This window comes from Pyrus communis, chromosome 12, assembly GCF_041283825.1.
Source record: "Pyrus communis isolate YQ-2024b chromosome 12, ASM4128382v1, whole genome shotgun sequence".
Classification (NCBI taxonomy): Eukaryota; Viridiplantae; Streptophyta; class Magnoliopsida; order Rosales; family Rosaceae; genus Pyrus; species Pyrus communis.
In genome coordinates this window covers 12,767,667-12,791,724 of record NC_142576.1, presented here as the reverse complement: position 1 = coordinate 12,791,724, position 24,058 = coordinate 12,767,667, and the positions used below count along the sequence as shown (strand labels likewise).

The 24,058-nt window shown below is 40.7% G+C and overlaps 2 protein-coding genes and 1 pseudogene across 2 annotated transcripts; 2 read left to right on the top strand and 1 right to left on the bottom strand.

The window, feature by feature from the left end:
* Positions 1-4,783: 4,783 nt before the first annotated feature.
* LOC137745992 (leucine-rich repeat receptor-like protein kinase PXC1) lies at positions 4,784-8,102 on the top strand. Its single transcript, XM_068486035.2, has 2 exons — positions 4,784-6,580; positions 7,186-8,102. The coding sequence occupies exons 1-2, from the start codon at positions 5,206-5,208 to the stop codon at positions 7,857-7,859; spliced, it is 2,049 nt and encodes a 682-aa protein (XP_068342136.2). The 5' UTR covers positions 4,784-5,205; the 3' UTR covers positions 7,860-8,102.
* A 4,018-nt stretch (positions 8,103-12,120) lies between these two features.
* On the bottom strand, positions 12,121-20,333 carry LOC137744406 (uncharacterized; annotated as a pseudogene).
* On the top strand, positions 14,857-16,349 carry LOC148692356 (uncharacterized). The gene is made up of 2 exons (XM_088681366.1): positions 14,857-16,000; positions 16,315-16,349. Exons 1-2 carry the CDS (start codon positions 14,863-14,865, stop codon positions 16,347-16,349), a joined length of 1,173 nt encoding a protein of 390 aa, XP_088537492.1. The 5' UTR covers positions 14,857-14,862.
* Positions 20,334-24,058: the final 3,725 nt, after the last annotated feature.

Below are 24,058 nucleotides of genomic sequence, written 5' to 3'. Positions count from 1 at the left end.
ACTTACCTGGCACTTACCTGTACGTCCACAGCACCAATACATACACATATATACCAATGCAAGTAACTACGTATAACAAGTGGCAATGATATATGGCATATAACTACTAAACATTTAAATCGATTTCTGGTAAAATATAAGTATATAGGTATATACGGAAAACCAAAAGCCCACTCACTGGTATGTGGAAGGGTCGTAGCCCCCTTGCCTCAAGTGACCACGCTCGTCCTCGGGATAGGTATCACCTATATGCGAAACAACTACAAAAACGTTAATTTTAAAGCACATAACCGATCTTTAGAAATAACTTCTCATACAATGCTCAAATGGGGTGTATGAATACACCAACGTGATTTACTCAACCTCAGGAACATCCCCATATTTTTAAAATAATTTTTCACCACCGCACGCGCCCCCACGCGCCGGCCACGCGCAGGCACGTGCCTGGCACGCTGACGACGTCAACTGACGCCGTAAGGGAATATTCCGTTATCCCTAACGGTTTCCGTCAACGGCGTCAGGAATATTCCGTCAGACTTGACGGAATATTCCGTCGTCTTCTCCGGCGCCGTCGCCGGCGCCGGAAAACTGGGAAATTTTCAAACTTTGATATCTTCTTCGTTTTTCACCCAAATTTCACAAAATTGGTACCAAAATGAAGCTTAGAACTAGAGGAACACAATCATACTACTTTCAAGGGCTAAAATCCACGAAATCTCACCTGCAAAATCAACCCAACTCCGGCCAACTTCGAAACTAGTGATCCCGACGTCCAAAACCTTCAAACGAACCACCCCGAGCCTCCTAGGGACCTCACCAAGCTTCCTACAAGCTTGAAATTTCCTAAAACATGAGAAATCACGTGTGCATGAACAGTATCGAAATCGGGCATCGTGAGTTCAACGTGAAAACGGGGGTATTCTCACCTGAAAAAGGTATGGTTGGACTCCTACAAGCCTCACAAGCATGAATATGGCCTTGGTTTCTTCGATCTGTGGAAGTTCAATGGGTTTGTGGGTGTGTCCGTACGTTTGAAGGAAAATGGGAAGGGAACTGGGCACTCGGGACAGGTGCAGGAAACAGGAGGAAAGGTGGTGGAGTGTGGGAAAGTGTGTGTGGCTCCAAACATGCCAACAAAACACAAAAACGTAACACAAAACGTAAAGGAATCAAACTGGGGGTAAAATCGTCTTTTCACGCGTACGTTTTAAACATTTCTGGGACGGGCTGTCTCTCACACACACACACACACACACATATATATATATATATATATATATTCTAATGATGATATTAAAAAGGAAAATAATAAAGACACACTCTTTCTAGCGTCTTACATACTCCTGTTTTATCCTGACTGTTGATTTCGTTTGATTTATTCAATTTGACTAACATAAATAAAAAAGAGAGTGTGAAAAGCTAAAAATTGTATAAGAAAATCACTGTTCTATAAAAAATTATTCGGCATTGGAATGTTAGGAAGTTTTGTAAGGTTGGCTTATAAGAAGATGGGTAATTGGTAAAGCCTGCTCTGTACAGCTTGTATATTTATTCCAAAGTTTGGAATCCAAACCATGTATTTTGTTTCTTCTTTGAATATTATATTTTCTTTTGAATAATAAAAAACATATTGTCGCTTAGTACTACGGTCTAGTGTTTTCTTCACATAAGAGATCTTAGATTCAATTATCACAAAATACGATTTTGAACCACATTATTACTAACTCATTGTAAGGCTAAGAGCATCCTCTTTCTTTTAATGTAACTAATATCGTTTATTAATAAATAAATAAATAATGAGAAAACATATTTTCTTGATTATTTAAGATTATTAGTACTTTGCCTCTTCTGACTTTCACATAAAATCCATAGCCCAAGTTGAAAGTTGAAACACACATGCTCTCCAAGGAAACAATACAGGAATTGAATCTTCTAACTTTGGCCTTAATTTGTACCTGGAACTTCTTAAACATACAAAAACCACTGCTCTCGTTGTCTCATTTTCTGGATGAGGAATGGTGGAGATCTTAGATATTCTCACATACTAACCGTTCATATTGTGCAGTCAGAAATCATTTAAATTTTATTATTTAAAATTAAATATAAATAATATTTAACAAAAATTGATCGCATAATATACGATGACCAACCAGATATGAAGATCCCTCCATATGGGATCCTCATCCTCATTTTCTAATAAGCTTTTGTCCTTTGACTCTTTTGCTTTTTGCTTATTTAGTACAGCTTTTGTCTGCTTTTTGTTTGCTGATTCAGCAAGTGTATGAGGCAAATTGGAACGCCAATCACGCCTTCAGTCTCTCCTATTTTTTTTTTTTTAAATAAACTTGGCTCCTCACCAAATAAAGTGGAGCTCCTCATTAACCTACGACGTGCTTGGTTCGTGGAACTTTATACAGATTGGAATGGTTTATATTATGACTTATTTTGTAAAATTTAGCTTTGTAAAAAAATCAATTAAATATAAATTGTTTCATTATCGATCTATATAAAAATAGATGTGAAGATTTAATAAAAGAATTACGAACTGTTTATGTATTTTTTACAATTGATTGACTAAACAATTATAATTTTAATTGATTTTTTTTTAGAGATAATTTTGAAAAAGAATTTATATATGAATCATTTTTATTATAAACACGAAATTCTGTAAATTGATCACTTAGTAAATTTAAATGAAATTTCTCTATCATGAGAAGCAAAGCCTTCTTCTTTCTTTTATGCATGTTTCATAATTAAATACAAAAACAAACCAAAAACATGAAGCAAAAAAAGTAAAAAAGAAGAGAGAGAGAGAGAGAGAGAGAGAGAGAGAGAGAGAGAGAGAGAGAGAGTTTTTAGCCTGTAAGCATGTCCTTCAGTTTTCGAGACAGTATCAACTGCGTACGTCTCAAGATGATTCCTGACAACAGGGAAATGCACAGGTAAGCTGGGTAATCATATATGTGGCAGTAAGATTTGCATATATGAATTTAATTAGGACTAATGGAACAATTAAACTGTTAAATAGTTTCCTTAATTAGTTATTGGGTATGTTATTTGTGTCGTCAAAACTCCATGCTAGCAAACTTCTTAGGACAATGCACTTGGCAATTATACTGGTACTACTTAAATGAAAGCACAGATGCAGGGAAATGCCTAATCATGATAGAGAGGAATAAATATTACATAATGAAGAATTTAAGAAAATAAATTCAGGACAATAACGAGGAATAATTTCACTAAAAGCTCCGAACGACAAAAATTTATTTAGTTTTCTTTAGGTAAATTTCTTTATCAAATTTGAGGTCGCAGAGTAGTGCTATACATGTTAAACTTTTTACTCATTTTTGTGATGGATCCAGTATCCTGTAGCATTCCGCACTCCAATAAATTGTATGCATGCAATTGTTACAAAGAAACTGATTGGTCAGTTCAATGGTTATATATAGGACAGCAATCTAATCATGTTTTGGTGCTTTTTTTGCTGGTAAAGATGGTAAATTTAGGATTTGGTAGGTAGAGAGCAACTTTGCTTTCTTAAGACTCAAAGTCGTACCAAGCTTTTGCTTTGGTGATCTGGAAAAAGGAAGGATCTATCATGCATCCATGAGACAATGAGCAACAGCAGGCAAAACTGAATTATGTGTATATATATATGGACCTTCTTCTTTATGTAAAAGCCTCAAAAGGTAGTCCAATGTCAAGATGATTATAAATCATGCATGCATGTTTAATGTTTTGTGTTCAATAATATCCCCTCTCTCATTCTACCATCACCCCACTTAATTATCAAGTGAGAGAATGAGAGAAAGAAAAAGAGAAGGAAACATACATATCTGTATATATAAACGTATATATCCCCATTAGCAATTCCATTAAAGTTTTTCTTATCAACCCAGGCACTCTTAGCTTATATGTAGAGGATAGAGTTAAACCAAGTAACATTGCAAATGCATAATGATAGTAGGGTCGGGATATCCCTGCCCTCGGAATCGGACGTGAAGGTCTCCCCTCACCCGGCCTTCCGTTGGGGAATCTCCACTCACTGTTTCCTCTAATATCCTCCCTTCGCCACGTTGTGAGGGTTTGCCTGAAACTCTAAACCCTAAACTTTATTTAAAATACAAAAATCAAGACCTAAAAATTAAAATGCCCGAAAAAATTCCATGTTCCGTAGCACTATAAAATTTTTATACAGTCTGAGAGAGGCCAGTCAAAGGTTTGATATGATAATTTGATTGATGGATAAATGAATATATAGCAGTTTGGTGAGCCTAGCTAGCTACTCTTGTCAATGACTGAATGGCACCCAAAGAGTTTCAAGTGGTAGTAAATGATCAGTGTTGCCTGCTTCTTTGTGTACAAAATTAACTAGCTAGGTAGCCATAATCAGCAATGGCGATACTGATTATATATATTAGCTTGACTACTCATGGCATTTTGATTGTTGCAATACAAATTATTAAATTATGTATGTCAAAGTTTACAATCAGTTATTAGACTCGATTGCTTGTGATTAAAAAAAAAAACAATATTTGCTTTGCTTCTGATAAGATATCATTTTCTACCGACCTTCAGATCACAATCTTAACTCACATACAAATTATTTACTAAAAACATACAAAGTCATTTATTATCTCCTTATAATTTTGGTTGCTTTGCCATACCATGGTGCTCCTTTTTAGGGTCCCCATTCTCATTTCACTTGGCCAAGAGAAAAGTGAAAAAGGAGACACCACCCTGCTCTCCAAAGCCTTTACTCATTCCATCTGGAAGGAAGGAGTGGAGAACAGCAATCATTCATACAACCATGCCCCTTCTCTCTTTAATCATACTCCTCCTCCATCCATCTCTCTCTCTCTCTCTCTCTCTCTCTCTCTCTCTCTCTCTCTCTCTCTCTCAAAGGACACCATATTCCCTAATCATATCATTTCAATTATCAAATAACAAAAAGTAACTAAAAATTTAAAAAAAAAAGAGAAACTACTCATATATTTCCCCCACCCCACTTAATCTCCTATCTCTCTCTCCCTCCCCCTCCCCCTCTCTCTTTTCAAATTCATAGACAAAGAGGAGGGCGTCTCACTCTCACTCACTCTCTTTAGTCCTTTAGTCATATTTCTTTTGCTTTTTAAAAACAGACACTTCTCTTTAGTCTTTAGTCATATTTCACTCGCTCTTCCCGCCTAATTAAGCAAAAAAACCATGAAGAAAAACAAGCCTTTTGCGTTCCTCACTCTCTCACTTCTTCTCTTGGCCTCCGCCCACTCCTCACTCTCATCTCCGCCACCTAACGACACCTGGGCCCTCGACCAATTCCGCCTTCAGACCGACAGCCACGGCTACCTCCGCTCCAACTGGACCGGCTCCGATGCATGCACCCCCGGCTGGGCTGGAGTCCGATGCTCCACCAATAAAGACCGCGTAGTCGCTCTCTTCCTCCCTTCCCTCAACCTCCGGGGCCCACTCGACTCCCTCGCTTCTCTCGACCAGCTCCGCCTCCTCGACCTCCACAACAACCGCCTCAATGGCACCGTTTCTCCTCTCGTCAACTGCACCAAGCTCAAGCTCCTCTACCTCGCAGGCAACGACCTCTCCGGCGAAATTCCGTCGGAGATCTCCTCCCTCCGGCGACTCCTCCGCCTTGACCTCTCCGACAACAACCTCCGGGGACCCGTTCCAGACAATCTCACCCACCTGACCAGGCTCCTAACGCTCCGCCTCCAGAACAACGCCCTCTCCGGCGAAGTCCCCGACCTCTCCGCCTCCCTTGCCGACCTCAAGGAGCTCAATTTCACCAACAACGAATTGTACGGAAGGCTGCCGGAGGGTCTGTTGAAGAAGTTCGGCGATGAAAGCTTTTCCGGGAATGAAGGGCTGTGCGGGCCGAGCCCCTTGCCGGCTTGTTCATTCACCGGCACTCGCGATCCGCCCTCGGCGGCTTCATCCGAAACGGTGCCGTCAAATCCAAGCCAATTGCCTCAGACGACGAGCCCAAACGAGCCGAACAAGAAGCAACGGAGGAAGGGGCTGAGCCCCGGCGCAATCGTTGCGATCGTGATCGCGAATTGCGTGGCCATGCTGGTGGTCGTGTCATTCATCGTGGCCCACTACAGCGCGAGAGACCGCGGCGGCTCGAGTTCGATGGCCGGGAGCGAGAGCGGTAAGAGAAGGAGCGGGAGCAGCTACGGAGGCGATCAGAAGAAGGTGTACGCGAACAGCGGGGGTGGCGGGGACAGTGACGGTACAAATGCAACGGACAGGAGCAAGCTGGTATTTTTCGACCGGAGGAAGCAGTTTGAGCTGGAGGATTTGCTGCGGGCGTCGGCGGAGATGTTGGGGAAAGGAAGCCTAGGGACGGTGTACAAGGCGGTGCTGGACGACGGGAGCACCATGGCTGTGAAGCGGCTCAAGGACGCGAACCCGTGCGAGAGGAAGGAGTTTGAGCAGTACATGGATGTGATTGGAAAGGTGAAGCATCCCAATGTGGTGAGGCTGAGTGCTTATTACTATGCCAAGGAAGAGAAGCTTCTTGTCTATGATTATCTCCCTAATGGAAGCTTGCACTCACTTCTGCATGGTAATATATTATTCCTATTGCTTTTTCATATCAACATGCATGTTGTTGCATCCGTAGCCCGTTTGCTACAATGCTCAACAGTTCAACCCATCAAAATTAAACATCGACACCAATAATTGCAATTAGATATTGACGACATAACAATAAGACACTTGTTATACTTAAAAATGATTATTTTAGCAATACACCGAAGCCTTTTTTGACACCCCTTTACCTCAATTTGCGTATCCATGCACTCAAGACCCCTTGAGTTTTGAGTGGAAGACAAAAGTAAGCTTGAAGTCTTTTTTTTTTTTTATAGATTAGCTATTGACAGAATTTTAACCCTCACCGTCATGTAAGGGCTCAACACCTTATCTTCATTATGATAAAGGGCCACTTGCGTAAGTTTGAAGTCTTTAACATGTCCATAATTTGACCACTACTTACAGTTTCATTTACTAATTGAACTAGTACATAAGATTTCATTCATTATAATGCAGTTTGAGTCTAATACGATTTACTGTAATATAATCCACTTTAGTCATTAATAGAGTTTAGTGTTCAGTTTAGGGCACATCTGGCATTTTGTTTGATTTTTGATGATTTCTTTGGATGTAATTAAGGGAATCGGGGTCCGGGTAGAATTCCACTGGATTGGACTACAAGGATCAGCTTGGTGTTGGGTGCGGCTCGTGGCCTTGCCAGGATTCATGCGGAATACAGCTCTGCTAAAGTACCGCATGGCAATGTCAAGTCTTCCAATGTCCTTCTTGACAAGAATGGCGTCGCTTGCATTTCCGACTTCGGCCTCTCTCTGCTTCTCAACCCGGTTCACGCCATTGCAAGATTGGGAGGATACCGAGCTCCTGAGCAGGCGGAGGTCAAGAGGCTATCTCAGAAGGCGGACGTGTACAGCTTCGGAGTCTTGCTTCTGGAGGTTCTAACGGGGAGAGCTCCATCCCAGTACCCTTCTCCCGCCCATCCCCGTGTGGAAGAGGAGGAGGACGCCGTGGACCTTCCGAAATGGGTGAGGTCTGTGGTGAAGGAGGAGTGGACCGGGGAGGTGTTTGATCAAGAACTTCTGAGGTACAAGAACATTGAGGAGGAGCTTGTTGCAATGCTCCATGTGGGATTGGCTTGTGTGGTGCCTCAGCCTGAGAAGAGGCCTACAATGTCCGAAGTAGCTAAGATGATTGAGGACATCCGAGTCGAGAGATCCCCACTCGGAGAAGACTATGATGAGTCCCGCAATTCGCTTTCGCCTTCTCTCGTCACCACTGAAGACGGGCTGGCCTGATTGACAAAGCCATTCCTCGTTTCTGTATCAGTTTTCATCTGCATTATCTCGCTGCGCATCGCTGCTGCTACTTAGCTTATTTTTGTGTAGTTGTGGTCTCTGTAATATCTGCAAGTCCCTGTATTGTTAAAATTGTCAAAGGTAAGGAGATAGCTTCTCTTGCCACCAAGATTAACATTTAGTTTGCTATTATGTAAATCTACTTGTTGAAAGGAATTATTTGTGATGGTTATCTTCAAATCACTTTAAATCCTCAGAGTGGAAGCCTAACCTGCCCTAATTTGCACCACATAACCCTAAAGTCGGGATCTGTAGACATGCATCTGTGCCTGGGGACATGAATGTTCGATCAAATGTATTGTTGAGAATTAAGCTTCTCACTAATTTGAGTTTAACCTGCGGATGTTTGAATCCTGCAGATGAAGAAGAAGATGAAGAGACTTTCCTTGTTTAGTAGTAGCCGTTAGGCTTAAATTTTGTAACAGCTAGTTTAGCCATCTGTTTTAGGAAAGATGAACAGCTGTGTTTTATTCTCATCTCTATTGTACTGTGTTGCTGGATCCATTCCAAGTGGAAGGATCCCAGCGCCTGATGCACTAGAGGGCTGAGATTGGTTTCTGAAATCAAACCTATCCAAGCCTCTATATGCTAGGATTTTTTCTTGTTAAAATAAATATGCAAAGAGAAATCTGCTTCACTCTCCCTCGCCTCCCTGCATTTCGTTTCATCTTTGAATCCCAGTTTTTTCTCTAAAAGTTAAAACCTTTTTTAAAACAAAATCGACCATGGCCTAGTACCATTTCAACATGGTATCAGAGCTCTAGGTTTGAGTCTGAAGAAGGGCGTGATACTGTGAGTGAAATCTAGCTTCGAAGAAAACCCAGAAAACCTTAAAGGTGGTTCCTTTGTTGATTGGTTCACTGAGAGTCACTAAGAAATGGTGGGATCAAGTTCTTCTGGTGGAGATTTACGAACTCCATAGTTTGATGGTGCAAACTACGATTTTTGGGCTGTCAAAATGGAAACTATCCTCATAGCACATGATCTATGGGATGTGGTAGAACTCGGAGTACAACCGCAGGAGATTCCCGAGAAGGAAGAAGGCTCTGGAGATGAAGAAAGTGAGGCTGAGCAAGTTCCAATGGAAGCACCCACCATCTCCAGAGAAGACAAAATAAAAAACGCCAAGGCGCTGAGTTTCATTCAAGGAGCTATAACAGATGAGCTCTTCCCTCGCATCAGAAATGAGAAGACTGCTAAAGGAGCTTAGGAAATTCTAAGAAGAGAGTTCAAAGGAGACAAAAAGGTAAGAGCTGTTAAACTGCAAGCCATTAGAGCTGAGTTTGAATATCTGAGAATGCATGATAGTGAAGCCTTAGATGACTACTTGGCTAGGTTCTTTGAGATAGTGAATAATCTGAAATCACTAGGTAAGGATGTACCTGAGAAAAGGATTGTGCAGAAGCTATTAATGAGTCTAAGTAGAAGATACAAGTCCATAGTGTCTATAATAGAGGAGACAAGAGATCTGGATGTTATAAGGGTTGAGGAAGTCTTAGCCTCGGTTAAAGTCTATGACAAAAGGGAGGACTTACATGATGAGAGGGACAAAGTTACTGGTACTGAGAAGGCATTTAGTAGCCTAAAAATTGGAGGTAGTATTCATGGCAGCACTAGTGGAAATTATAAAGGTGCACAGAGTAAACAGAACCATAAATGGTAACAGAACAAGAAAGGGAGAAATTGATCACAAAGCAGCAATTGGAATGGTAATAGTAACTCCAGTTGGAATAACCAAAATGGTGGAAATTGGGGCAACAGAAACACTTTCCAAAGCAGACAAGGAAGCAGCAGTCAAGGTGCCATGAAGCCACAGTGTCAAACTTGTGATAAATATCATTTTGGCATTTGTAGGTATAAGGGAAAACCTAAATGTGGCAAGTGTAGCAGATTTGGCCACATTGCAAAGGGTTGTGACAATAACAAACAGGTTGCTAACTATGCAAAGGAGGAAGATTTGACCACTGGTACAATGTTCTATGCTTGTCACTCTGCATCAATAGCTCAGGATAGATCTGTGTGGTTTGTGGATAGTGCTTGCAGCAACCACATGACCTTTCAAGAATCTCTACTGTTAAATCTTGACATATCAGTTACTTGTAAAGTTAAAATAGGGACCGGTGACTTGGTTCAAGCAACAGGCAAGGGAACACTGATAGTGAATACAAAGCATGGGAAGAGATATATCAATGAAGTTCTGTTGGTTCCAGGACTAGATGAAAATTTGTTGAGTGTTGGTCAAATGATGGAGCATGGCTATTATGTTCTGTTTGGTGGTAACATGGCTATAATCTTTGATGACAGCAACCTTGAGAATGTGGTAGCCAAGGTAGTTATGGCAGGGAATAGATGTTTTCCATTGTCCCTAGAATCTATAAATCCAGTAGCTAGAAAAGCCTCAATCGAAGAAGAGTCATGGATCTGGCATAAAAGATTTGGTCATTTGAGCTTTAGCAATCTCAATATATGTTGATGACATTGTGTATACTGGAAGCAGCAAAACACTACTCAGTGAGTTCAAAATAGAGATGATGCAGAAGTATAAGATGTCTGATTTAGGCTTACTTCATCATTTCTTAGGAATGGGAATCTTACAAACTAAAAATAGTGTATTTATTCATCAAAGCAAGTATGCAAAATCATTACTTGTGAAGTTTGGCCTTGAAGATTGTAAACCTGTCTCTATTCCTCTACCAACTGGTGAAAAACTCAAGAAGGTAGATGGAAGTGAATTGGCAGATGAAAGCATATATAGGAAAATTGTGGGCAGCCTTCTGTATTTGACAGCAACTAGACCAGATTTGATGTATGCTGCTAGTTTGTTGTCAAGGTTCATGAATAGTCCTACAAAGAAACATTTTGGAGTTGCAAGAAGGGTTCTGAGATATGTGCAAGGCACACTGAGCTATGGAATTGAGTATACAAAAGATAAAGATGCAATTCTTGTAGAGTTTTGTGATGCAGACTGGGTAGGGAGTGAGGATGATTGCAGGAGCACCTTAGGATATGCATTCAACTTTGGTAGTGAGGTTTTCTCTTGGGCTTTTGTGAAGCAAAACACAGTTGCTTTATCAACTGCAGAGGCCAAGTATGTCTCAGCAGCAGAAGCCACGACCCAGGCTATTTGGCTAAGCTTTGTGCTCAATGATTTTGGGGAAATGCAAGTTGATGCAACACCCTTATTCTGTGACAACATGTCTGCAATCTCCATGGTGAAAAATCTTGTCTTTCACCAAAAAAACTAGACACATAAACAGAAAGTTCCACTTTATAAGGGAAGCACTACAAGAAGGGGTGATTAATGTGAAGTTCTGCAGAAGTAAAGAACAACTTGCAGACATTTTTACAAAGGCATTGCTTAGAGAAAGATTCAACTACTTAAGACTCAAATTTGGAGTGAAATCAGTGAGCAGCTTAGGAGAAGCTGTTGAGAATTAAGCTTCTCACTAATTTGAGTTTAACCTGCAGATGTTTGAATCCTACAGATGAAGAAGAAGATGAAGAGACTTTCCTTGTTTAGTAGTAGCCATTAGGCTTAAATTTTGCAACGGCTAGTTTAGCCCTCTGTTTTAGGAAAGATGAACAGCTGTGTTTTATTCTCATCTCTATTGTACTGTGTTGCTGGATCCATTCCAAGTGGAAGGATCCCAGCGCCTGATGCACTAGAGGGCTGAGATTGGTTTCTGAAATCAGACCTATCCAGGCCTCTATATGCTAGGGTTTTTTCTTGTTAAAAGAAATATGCAAAGAGAAATCTACTTCACTCTCCCTCGCCTCCCTGCATTTCATTTCATCTTTGAATCCCAGTTTTTGCTCTAAAAGTTAAAACTTTTTTTAAAACAAAATCGACCATGGCCTGGTACAATTTCAACATGTATTACTCAAATTTAACTCTACAAGTGAACAAAGAATCTCACAATTAACATCTTCATGCATTCAAAAGTTGATAGAAACTGATCATTTAGCAATATAAAGCAATGCAGGAAGGTCCGAGATGCATTCAAAATATTCAATACGATTTTAGATAGATATGCAACGACAATTTCAGTCTGTCGTAACTCGGAACCATATTTTTCTATTCACACCACTATTAATACAAACTGACCAGGAAAAATGTTAGTCATCTGCATCAACAATCATCCTCCAAGTAACATGCATAACTTAGACAGGATAGTTATAATTTGTACTCTACCTTCTTGTACTACGGTGGCAAATGATATATGTCGGGGATATGCAGCTAAGTCTCAGCGAACAGAGGTTTAGAAGCCAACAATTTTTCTAAATATTAGACCTAGTAATCTGAGGAAATTAGACCTAGTCATACAACAGCTCAGAGTTCTAAAATATTAGCTAATCCTTCCAGTTTAATCTATTAGGGTACCAACTTGTTCTCCGCACAGTGCTTTCGATATATTTCCAGGCTCTAACAGATTAAAGACCACAACTGTACATAAAATTGTAAATTGATTACTATGAAGTTCAACACCCATGTACATAATAAAAGACACCATCCAATTCATTTGATCGGAGTTCACACAGCTTCTGAGTATAAGCTTGATGACGACTCAATTGTCTCACTATTGTTCAACTTAACAGAATTGCAAGAAAATCAAAATACACTTACTCGGAACCCTGTTTTCTTCGCAGAAGGTCAGTGCCATCGTGTCTATGGAAGTGGCGCCTCTTGTGACCAACTCCCTCATAGAGATGTGATCAAATGTAAAATTATTGTCTTAAGAGTTGTAGTCATAGACACCATCTGCATTGGTACCCTTGAGTACTGCCTCTGCATTAACTGAGAACTTACGAGAATCACAAAATTTTGCATAAAGTCCAAAACATGTGGGTGAGGAGGCATACATGTATACGTGTAACATGTGTGCAGGTGTTTGAGCAGAAGTAGAACAATTCTGTGTGATTTTAAGAATGCAATATGTTGAACATGAAGTGTGAATGATCGAAGAGCTATACTCTCCAAAGTTCGAAGTGTTGCAGCCGTGTCAGTGGTAAAGAGATGATTTCCAGTGCCAGCACCAATTCCAGCAAAAATTGCAACCTGCCTTTTTCAAGATGCCTGATGGCCCGCTGCCTACTGTTCGGTTCAGCAATCTCATGCATCGAAAATGCAGCTTGAACACGAGTCTAGACTCTCATCTTCTCCAGTGCTGACTGGAGCAATACAGAATTCATTATAGTGGCCATCATTACACATCACAGTCATCTTTTGAGTACCATATATATCTAGCAATTTATAATTAGCATAACTATCAGAGAGTGGAGATAGGACATAGACCCAAGCTTTTATAATTACACCATTTCTGTAACATCCCTCCAGCATAAACGCTATATTTCAACTGAAGAAGTAGAAATGAAAATTATATCTTCAACTTCTAGTGGAACATGCATAATCTTCACACGAGACAAATGAGATAATAAAACAAAAACTGGTCATTATGATATAACATTCTCGGGCGCTCTATATTATGATCCAAATTTTACTCTAGTGCTTTATGAAAAAGAAAAAAACGAAGCAGACCAGATCAGATCAGATCAAATGGGACCCAATACATTGGACATGCATCCACTAGATCATGTCAGTAATTCAAGGTATATTTACCCAGTTGGTGTATGCAGTAGTTCTATGTAGCCTATTGCAGATACCACAAATCCAAAGGAAAAGGTGGAATGAAGTTAAAATGCAAAAGTAGCAATGGTATTTACCTAATCTGGTATACAATACTTCTATGATTCTATCCAACCCGGTTGCCGTCACCCATGCATCTCCACAAAAGAAGTTGCGACCTCCAACAAGAATTGCCACCTTTTACACCGAGCAAGAAACAAAACAAATGTTGCAGATTAAACTCAAAAGGAAAGGAAAAAACATAACACTGCAGACAACAAACGATCATACAAATACCAATGCATACCTCCACGCCATTACGACAGGCCAATGCAACTTCGTTCGCAAACAGCATTGCCAGTTGCCCAATCACTAACCCGCACTATGAAACTTGCTCTCGAGAAGTAAACACATTGACACAAAGACTGACTAATCATAAGCTAAGATGATCAACATTTGAATGAGATAAATCAAATGGGTTTGCATATATAGAATATAAACCATCGAGTCGACATTGTTTGGAGCAATGCTAGCAAGAGCAGCACTACTGATTTTGAAGACCACTCTTCGCCATTTGATACTCGGAGCTGATTTCACCTTGTTGTTCATCTGACCTACAAGACTCGACACTGTCGTTCCATATCTGCTGAAAAACAACATAACACAACACAAGTAATTGAGCAACCAATTGCAGTAATAACCTAACAAAAATGCAGCACTAACCCAAAGCTCTTTGATTGCCGTGGAGTGTTACCCAAAGAAGAAACACCCTTATCATTATCGGATGTGGCCTTTGCCGCCACTGAATTGCCGACGATCTGCTCCATCTTCTGAAACCAAGGCCAGTGATTCGCTGACACGCTGCCGCTGCTCATCATTTGCCTCTCATATTAAGAATACATTGTAATTAATGTATAATATTGTTGCTGGAACCAAGAAGTATGGACTGTCAGTTTCCTCCACATCATGTGTGGTCTTCGACAAGACAAGCACGGGCAGCATGGAGATGGTTATGGACTTGTTAGTATTATATGTCCTCAAGCACATGCAGCATGGAGATGGTTATGGAGTTGTTAATATTATATGTCTTCTCAGTTTTTTTATCTTTTTATTGTCCCAAGAGTTTTGTATAGGGATGGTTGATTGTAACCGGTTCTTGACTACTCATATATATGGGTTAGTTGTTAGCTCTTAAGATATATGAAATATTTAGCTATATTCTTCCTATCAATCCCAGGAACTACCTAGCTCTTTCTTATTTTGGTATCATCACAGGCTCTTCGATCCACTTTATCAAACCCTAGCAAAATTACAAACACCATGACAGACAATCCCAACACAAACAACAACCCTAGTATGGATTTATCACATCCATACTATGTTCATCCTTCAGATCACCCTGGCCATGTGCTTGTTTCTGAAAAATTGAATGGCACCAATTATTCCTCCTGGAGCAAGTCTATGCTTCATGCCTTACGAGCCAAAAATAAAATTGGATTCATTGATGGATCCATTAAACCCCCTCCCGAAGATAAAAAACCAGGTGATTATGCCCTATGGGCACGCTGCAACAGCATGATCCTATCATGGATTTCGAATTCGGTAGAGTCTCATCTCTCGACCGGAGTTGTCCATGCCGAATCTGCATACACGATTTGGGAGGATTTCAAGCATCAATTTTCCCAGCAAAACACACCAACAATTTACCAAATCCAGAAACAGATTGCTTCTCTATCACAAGGCTCCTTCACCGTCTCAAAGTACTTTACAGAACTCAAGCATCTTTGGACTCAACTCGATGCATATGAAGACCCCATCATCTGCAACCTGATGGATAAGCATCATGAGCAACGAGAAAAATACCGAATTATGCAATTTCTTATGGGGCTTAACGATGTTCATGACACTGTTCGCACCAGCATTCTCATGATGACGCCATTGCCCAATATTCATCAAGCTTATTCCTTTGTCAGCAATCACGAACAACAACGCCAGTTGACGTCGGAACAACGCCAACAATCGCCATCTGATAATTTTTCCCTTGCTGCTGCAGCACAAACCCGTTCTGACCAGCGCTGTGATCATTGCAACCGAGAGGGACACACCATCGATAGTTGCCGCACTCTAAAATACCATTGCAATTTTTGTGACAAAAGAGGACATACAGAGGACAGGTGCAAAATCAAGAATGGCACATGGGTGCCTCATCCCAATGGAGGAAATGGAAATAAAAATGGTCGAAAGCAACGAGGCTCTTCTTCACGTCCTTTGCATGCCGCCCATGCAGCGGAAACCACGTCAAATCTTCAAGCGCCATCCATGCCGCAGCCAACATATCCTTCTGCATCCACCAGTACCAATCCGTTGAGTGCACTTTCTGCGGATCAAATTCAACAATTGACTCATGCTCTCTCTTTGCTTCCTTCTGGTAATGGGAACGCTTATGCAAATGCCGCAGGTTCGAATTCTTTTACTTCCATTAATTCTGTGTTTACTAAGCCATGGATCTTGGATAGTGGAGCTACAGACCATATCGTTTCTGATTCCACTGTATTTACTACCATCAAACCTCCATCTATACCCGTTGTTAATTTGCCCACTGGTTCTTCAATCCCAATCACTTGTACTGGCACAGTACCATTTAATTCTAATATCACTTTAGCCGATGTCTTGTGTGTTCCATCTTTTAATCTCAATCTCATGTCCGCTAGCAAAGTCACTGACTCTCTCAATTGTTGTGCCATTTTGTTTCCTACCTTTTGTGTTTTGCAGGATTTGGCTTCAGGGAAGATGATTGGTTCGGGTAAGATGCGTGATGGTCTTTACTACATGTCACCTATACACCGGACACCTACCTCTCATCAAGTTTCCCATCCTTCCCATTTATGGCACCAACGACTTGGGCATCCATCCCCTTCTCGTCTCAAATTAGCTTCTTCTTTATTATTTTCTCATGCTATTTCCTTTGACAATAATTGTAGTGTCTGTCCTTTGGCCAAACAGACAAGACTTCCGTTTTCTTGAAGTTCAATATCGACTCATGCACCATTTGTTTTATTACATTGTGACATATGGGGTCCTTACAAAATTCCCACTCACTCTGGGGCTCGTTTCTTTCTCACAATTGTGGACGATTTTAGTCGATGCACTTGGGTGTTTTTAATGTCTCACAAATCTGAGACACAACATCTTTTAAGATCTTTTATCACCTTTGTTCACACTCAATTCCATGCCACAGTTAAAACCATCAGAGTAGACAATGGATCTGAATTCCTATCCATGAGGGATTATTTTCAATCTAATGGGATCGAACTTCAACGCACTTGCGTTTACACCCCCCAACAAAATGGGGTTGTTGAACGCAAACATCGCCATATTCTTACAGTGGCACGTGCTTTACGCATTCAATCCAACATCCCCCTCATATTTTGGGGTGATTGCGTACTCACTGCCGTATACCTCATCAACCGTTTACCTTCTCCGTTACTTTCCCACAAATCACCCTTTGAACTATTATACAAACGTCCACCATCCCTTGAGCATCTACGTGTTTTTGGATGTCTCAGTTATGCTACCGTTGTCCACCCTACCCACAAATTTGAACCTAGAGCTCACCGGTGTGTTTTCGTTGGCTATCCCACAGGTCACAAAGGGTATAAACTTTACAACTTGGACACTAAAAAATTTTTGATCAGCCGTGATGTAATATTTCATGAGACTTCCTTCCCATTTTCTAATCTTTCACCTCATGATTCTCCTACCAATGCCCTTAACCCCATACCTCAGGACCCCCCACCTTTTTCTCCCATTTCCCATTTCCCTCCACCGCTTCATGCACCCGCCAACACCATTGATCAACCTCCTACCTTAACCCCACCTGGCGCTGACCCCACTACTCCCCATTCCCATGCCGACACTCCCACTCCCAATATCCCACATGGTCCCTCCTCCACCGCCATCCCTCCACAACCCGTGCCCACCTCTCCTCCATTACTACACGTTCCCACCCAACCTGCACCCCCTAATGCCTCCCATCCCGACCCTGATATTCCCATATCTTCACCACCCATTCTTCCTTCTTTCAGGCATTCCACTCGTCCCAAACAGCCACCGACATGGACTAAAGACTACCACCTGTCTCACCACGTCAATCATTCTTCTCTGGCACCACGTTCTGCAAAAGGTACCCGTTATCCCATATCTCATTTTCTTTCCAACTCTCGTTTCTCTTCTGCCCATTGCTCATTTTTAGCTAACATTACAGGTCCATCTGAGCCCACCACATATGCTGAAGCTATCCTTGATCCGAACTGGCAACAAGCTATGCACACTGAATTAGATGCGTTACAACATAATCACACTTGGGACTTAGTTCCCCTTCCTGCTGGTCATAAACCTATCGGCTCCAAATGGGTTTTCAAAAAGAAGTACAAGTCTGACGGTTCTCTTGATCGTTACAAGGCTCGTGTTGTTGCAAAAGGATACACACAGGTTGAGGGAGTTGATTACCAAGAAACTTTTTCACCCACTGCCAAACTCACTACTCTGCGTTGTCTCCTTACCGTTGCTGCTGCCCGTACTTGGTTCATTCACCAGTTAGATGTTCAGAATGCCTTTCTTCATGGCACTCTTCATGAAGAGGTCTACATGGAACCCCCTCCAGGTCTTCGCCGACAGGGGGAGAATCTTGTATGTCGGCTCAAAAAGTCCCTTTACGGACTCAAACAGGCATCTAGAACTTGGTTCACCACCTTCTCAGACGCTATTCAAAAAGCCGGATATCATCAATCAAAAGCGGATTATTCCCTGTTCACCAAGGTTCAAGGTACTTCAATCACTGTTGTTCTTATTTATGTTGATGACATACTTATCACAGGAAATAATATCCAAGAGATGGAACAACTCAAAGCCTTTCTTCTCAAACGCTTCCGCATCAAAGACCTTGGCGATCTAAAGTATTTTCTGGGTATTGAGTTCGCACGCTCGAAAAAGGGAATTTTTATGTCACAATGAAAATATGCACTCGATATTCTTCAAGACTCAGAGTTACTTGGTGCACGGCCAGATCCTTTTCCAATGGAACAAAACTTAGCACTTACACCCACAGATGGAGCATTGTTGAATGATCCAACTAAATACAGAAGGTTAGTTGGGAGATTGATATATCTCACTGTTACTAGACCGGACATCGTTTATCCCGTTCGTACTTTGAGCCAATTTATGCACGAGCCACGAAAACCGCATTGGGATGCAGCTATGCGAATCCTTAGATATATCAAAGGCACTCCGGGTCAAGGTCTACTATTTTCAGCCAACAATAATCTAGACTTGAAAGCTTTTTGTGATTCTGATTGGGGAAGATGTCGTGCCACGAGAAGATCAGTTACGGGATATTGTATTTTTCTTGGCAATTCACTTATTTCTTGGAAGTCTAAGAAGCAAGATAATGTGTCCAGGTCATCAGCTGAGGCGGAATACCGTGCTATGGCAAATACCTGCCTAGAAATAACTTGGCTGCGATACATATTACAAGATTTACGAGTTCCCCAGAAAACTCCCGCTTCGTTATTTTGTGATAATCAGGCAGCTTTGTACATCGCAGCAAATCCTGTTTTTCACGAACGTACCAAGCATATTGAGATAGATTGCCATATTGTTCGAGAAAAATTACAAGCTGGTATAATTCGTCCTATATATGTGCCTACACTCCTCCAGTTAGCTGATATTTTTACGAAGGCTTTAGGGAAGGATCAATTTGTGAAACTGCGAGACAAGTTGGGCGTTCGTAATCTTCACTCTCCAACTTGAGGGGGAGTATTAAGAATACATTGTAATTAATGTATAATATTGTTGCTGGAACCAAGAAGTATGGACTGTCAGTTTCCTCCACATCATGTGTGGTCTTCGACAAGACAAGCACGGGCAGCATGGAGATGGTTATGGACTTGTTAGTATTATATGTCCTCAAGCACATGCAGCATGGAGATGGTTATGGAGTTGTTAATATTATATGTCTTCTCAGTTTTTTTATCTTTGTATTGTCCCAAGAGTTTTGTATAGGGATGGTTGATTGTAACCGGTTCTTGACTACTCATATATATGGGTTAGTTGTTAGCTCTTAAGATATATGAAATATTTAGCTATATTCTTCCTATCAATCCCAGGAACTACCTAGCTCTTTCTTATTTTCTCAAGCTTGTACCTCTTCTTCAAGTTATCAACCTTGTTATTGCACTGTTCGATGCTCTTCCTCTGCATCTCGCACTTCTCGCTTACGATCGTCGCTACCTCCTCCCAATCTCTGCCTCTCAGATTTCCCCGATTCAACTGCGTGAACTTGTCTAGGTAGGCATCGAGGAGGTACAAATATTTATGTGTCGCTTCACTCCTCTTTGTCCTTTCTGTAATCTCCGTTCGTAGACGCCAAGGCTTTTGATTTCTTGTAACTGTACGAAGCTCCTACTTCGCCGCCGTACTCATCTGAGCGGTCCTTTCTCTTCTCTCTAGCGGTGACGACGACGTCGATCTGATCAGTGCCGCTACCAAACGGATTCGAGGAAAACGCACATGCGGCTGCATTTTCGTAGTCGTCTGCATGGCCTTCTCCATCGTTGACCTTGTCCTTAAGTGCAAGTTGAGATAGTGGTGTGTGGACTAGGGGAGTTCGTGTCGGAAGTAGTGAGGAGGCGCGTAAGACTAGTAGACGTAGTGGGATGTTGGCACGTGAGGGAGTGATAGTTAGCGTTAAAGTCGTCACCGAGGAGAGAGAAGTCGTCGTCACATGAAGCCATTAGAAGAGCAACGTTAGGGATAGAGGGGTTGGAAAATTGACGACATTAGGGAAGGCGGGATGAGATGTTGGGGCGGGATGAGAGAGAAACACGAGGTTGTTTTACGGAATGGGTAAGACGTGAATCAGTGTGGGATGAGACTGTGACGGCTTCGTGACGGTCAACGTAATGAATAAGGATTAAATTAGAGGTGGGCAAACGGATACTGGACCGGCGAGTAGGGACTTGTAATAATGGTTCGTGGTGGGTTCGGAAAGGGTTCGGGGCGGTTCCATAGTTTTTATATACAAAATCGGGCGGGGCGGGTCCAAGTAAAAGGCGGGGAGGGGCGAGTCCTATTTTTCGAGGGTTTGGACCAATAGATTAAATGGAAACGGTTCAAAACTCTCACACACATAGTGGAGAATAAATGTATACGATTCAAATCTCAAACACATCTCCACCGTTCATTTCTAACACACTTCTATTATCTTGGTCTCTCATCTCAAATTCCAACTTGAGCCTTGAGGTCTCACTGGACTCTGTCCGACTCCAACCACTATCTTCTCCCATCGTAACTTTGTCTTCTTCGTTGGTATATACATTATGTTCACCTCAAAGATGTCGGCATGGCTATAGCAAAGATGACCAAGAAGGACGAGGACGTCATCGCCTTCTTCGATGGCCTCACGGAGAAGAAGATCGATGTCTTCGCCAATTGGGAGAAGAAGTTCGAAGCATACCGGTTGTTGGCCGCGTCTGGGTATGTAATTTGAGGGTTAATTTTATGTAATTGAAGAAAAATAAGTGCCTTTGGGAAAATCTCCTTCTGGTATGTATGATTTTGTTTTGATTCATCAATTGGTGTAATTTGTAATGGCAAGGGGGGATGTCTTGGATCCGTAAGGAAGATGATGTCTCTCTAGTTCGATCTATGCGTGAAGGTCAGCAACTCCAATTGAAGCTAATGATGTGGCTGGGCTCAAGCGTGAATTGCAAGCCTTGTTAGACTTGCGAACCTGGCCAGAAACGGGTCGGGTTAGGTCCGGTTCTAGATTCAGAAACTCCATTACTCGACCTGCCCCACCCCATTGCATTTTAAAACAGGTCTGGTCCAATCCCTCTAAATTTTGGCCCCAACCCGACCCATGCCCACCCCTAGGTTAAATAGTTCATGGAGCTAAATGATAACGTGGGTGGGACCGGAACTGATATGGACGGCTAATTGGTTATTGCTTCGTTTCATCTTTTGCTATCGCGTTTCACAAATGGCTGGACACGAATTTAACAAGTTTTCGGGTCAACATGATAACGAATCAGGTTGTTATCGAATAACCTAATAAGCACATATTAAGAAAACAGGTCGATCCAGATATATACATGAGTACACCGTTACACGATAAGAAAATTATTAATTTAATAATTTTAGACATAGATGTTATTTCTTGGTGACAAATGGAGGGCTTTCATTATCCGATACTTTCTCGGTTAGCAAGAAATGTGTTAATAATTTCCATTTCAACTATTGCGTTAAAATCTGCATTTAGTATTGGGGCTAGAGTACTAGATCAATATTGTTGTTCATTGTTGCCAAATACAATTCAAGCTTGTTGTGCACACGAGATTGACAAGCCTTACTGAAAACATCATTAATATAACTCTTGAAGAAAATAGATCAAGCCAAAGTTTGAATACCATTTCTCCATGATGATCGATGAAATTTGAAGGATTTTGTAAAAAAATGAAAAACAACATGCAAGCTTTGAGTTTCATTAACAAGGTTTTAACTTCTGAGAAAGGCTTCACAACCTTGAAAAGAAAAACTCCTTCATTTTGCATATCCTTGCACATTTGATATTTTATAGTAGTGTGTTGGTGCTTTTATATTAGGCACTTATTTTAGAGTATGTAGTACTTCAAGACAAATATGTTTTATGTTTTGAAGTAATATTTATGTGGCAATTTGGTATGTGCAAATTAAAAAAAAAAAAAATTAACGAGTCGTAACATGTCAGGTCATTTTATCTATTGGGTAAAATGACCTGAACTATTAAGAGCACGTTAAGATGATGAATGTGACATGACACAACCTGTTAAGATAATATGTGTTATACGAAAACGACACGAACACGACAAACATGACTTGTTTGCCGGGCCTAATGTGGAGTACCAGCTTGAAAACTGGGTACTTAGAAATTTTTCTCTATCAGTTAGCCTTCTAGGCATGTACGAGTAATGTTAGGGAGACTAAAATTTTAAACTAAATTTGCAAACTAAATGATGTGTCACAAATCGGAAGTAAACACGTTAATCAACACTTAAGTAATAATTCAATTATCAATAACCACATCATTTATGTAGAACCATGATTTTCTAGAGTCGAGCTTAGCGTCCACAAATCTAACCCATCTTTTCTTGTTATGCATCTTATGCGTATATGTAGGATAACTAATTTAACATGCACGTAGGTTGATGACGTATTCCCTCTCCACACGTAGTATTAGAGTGAGGACTTTGGTGGACAACTGATGATACCCGTGGGCTCATAGCATAGATCTTCATTTATGAGCTTTCGTTCTTGGGGCTTGTCCTATACTCCCATGTGTAGCCCGCAATGCACTCATTTGTCAAAATCGAATTTTATTTTTTCAAAACTTCAAACCATGCCCAAGTGTTATAATCAATGCAATAGATGATTTTCATATGTAAATAATAGAGAGTAATTGCCACTTTGTACTAGATCAGTGGGCCGTATGAAAATTCAAAGCTTGAGAGATTTTAGTATGCCTGAAACACGTCTTAATAGACTAAATGTTTTAGTACAATTGATTGAAAATTAAATAAAATTCTTTTTCGATTTATTATATTAAAACACTTGAAATACTGAGTTATGTTCTCACCACATAAAAAAAATTTCCTAAGCTTGACGCAATAAAATCAACTTTCAAAGGGGTGCGTCGGCCATGGACGACCGCACGCGGCACATAAAACAACCAGCCCCTAGAATTTGACCAACTGATGACCCATAGCAACTTTTAAAAATAGGAACACAAGCAGAAAAAACCATGTGTGGGCCCCATGTGCTTTTAAGTTAAGCTGTTTGTTGTGTTTCGTGGGGCAGAAGCGGTAAGCTGAAAGCTGTTTGTTTTAGATCAAAAATATAAAAAAATAAAAAAAGAAAGCTGTTTGTTTGAAAGCTAGTAGGCAGCAACCAGTTCTAAACCAAACCACCTTACAAAGCACGTGCTATATTTTTCCTACTCACATAAAAAACACACAAGGAAACTCCCACCACGCGTTAATGATTCGCGTGAGGTGTACCTTTTGCCCTCCCCCACGAAACCAAAACCAAGCTCCTGACGACGCACTTCCACTTCTGCCACGTGGTCCACAAGACCGGATACGTGTATTTAATGTTAAAAGACTGAAATAAATAGAATATATTCTTGTTTTTGTTTTGGCAGATTTGTCGATTTCCTTACTGAATTTGTATATTGAACTTTAATTTTAACGAATTATCTCTTGAATTTTTAGAATTAATTAATTTTCTCATCTCCATTAATTAATGAAATTTTTTTTGTCAATTAAAAATAAATGAAAAGACTACTTAATCTTATATTACACAAAATAAATGATGGGTAATAATGTAATTTCACAAATCCAAATTTGTCTTACCTACAAGTGATGTTAAAATACTTTCAATATTAAAAAAATAAAAAATAAAAAAACCAAAAACCAAAAATAAA

Coding starts and splice junctions, on each gene's coding strand:
- LOC137745992 (XM_068486035.2), top strand. CDS start 5,206: ATGAAGAAAAACAAGCCTTTTGCGTTCCTCACTCTCTCACTTCTTCTC. Junction 6,581..7,185: donor CTTGCACTCACTTCTGCATG/GTAATATATTAT, acceptor GATGTAATTAAG/GGAATCGGGGTCCGGGTAGA.
- LOC148692356 (XM_088681366.1), top strand. CDS start 14,863: ATGACAGACAATCCCAACACAAACAACAACCCTAGTATGGATTTATCA. Junction 16,001..16,314: donor CGCTTATGCAAATGCCGCAG/GTTCGAATTCTT, acceptor TGTGTTTTGCAG/GATTTGGCTTCAGGGAAGAT.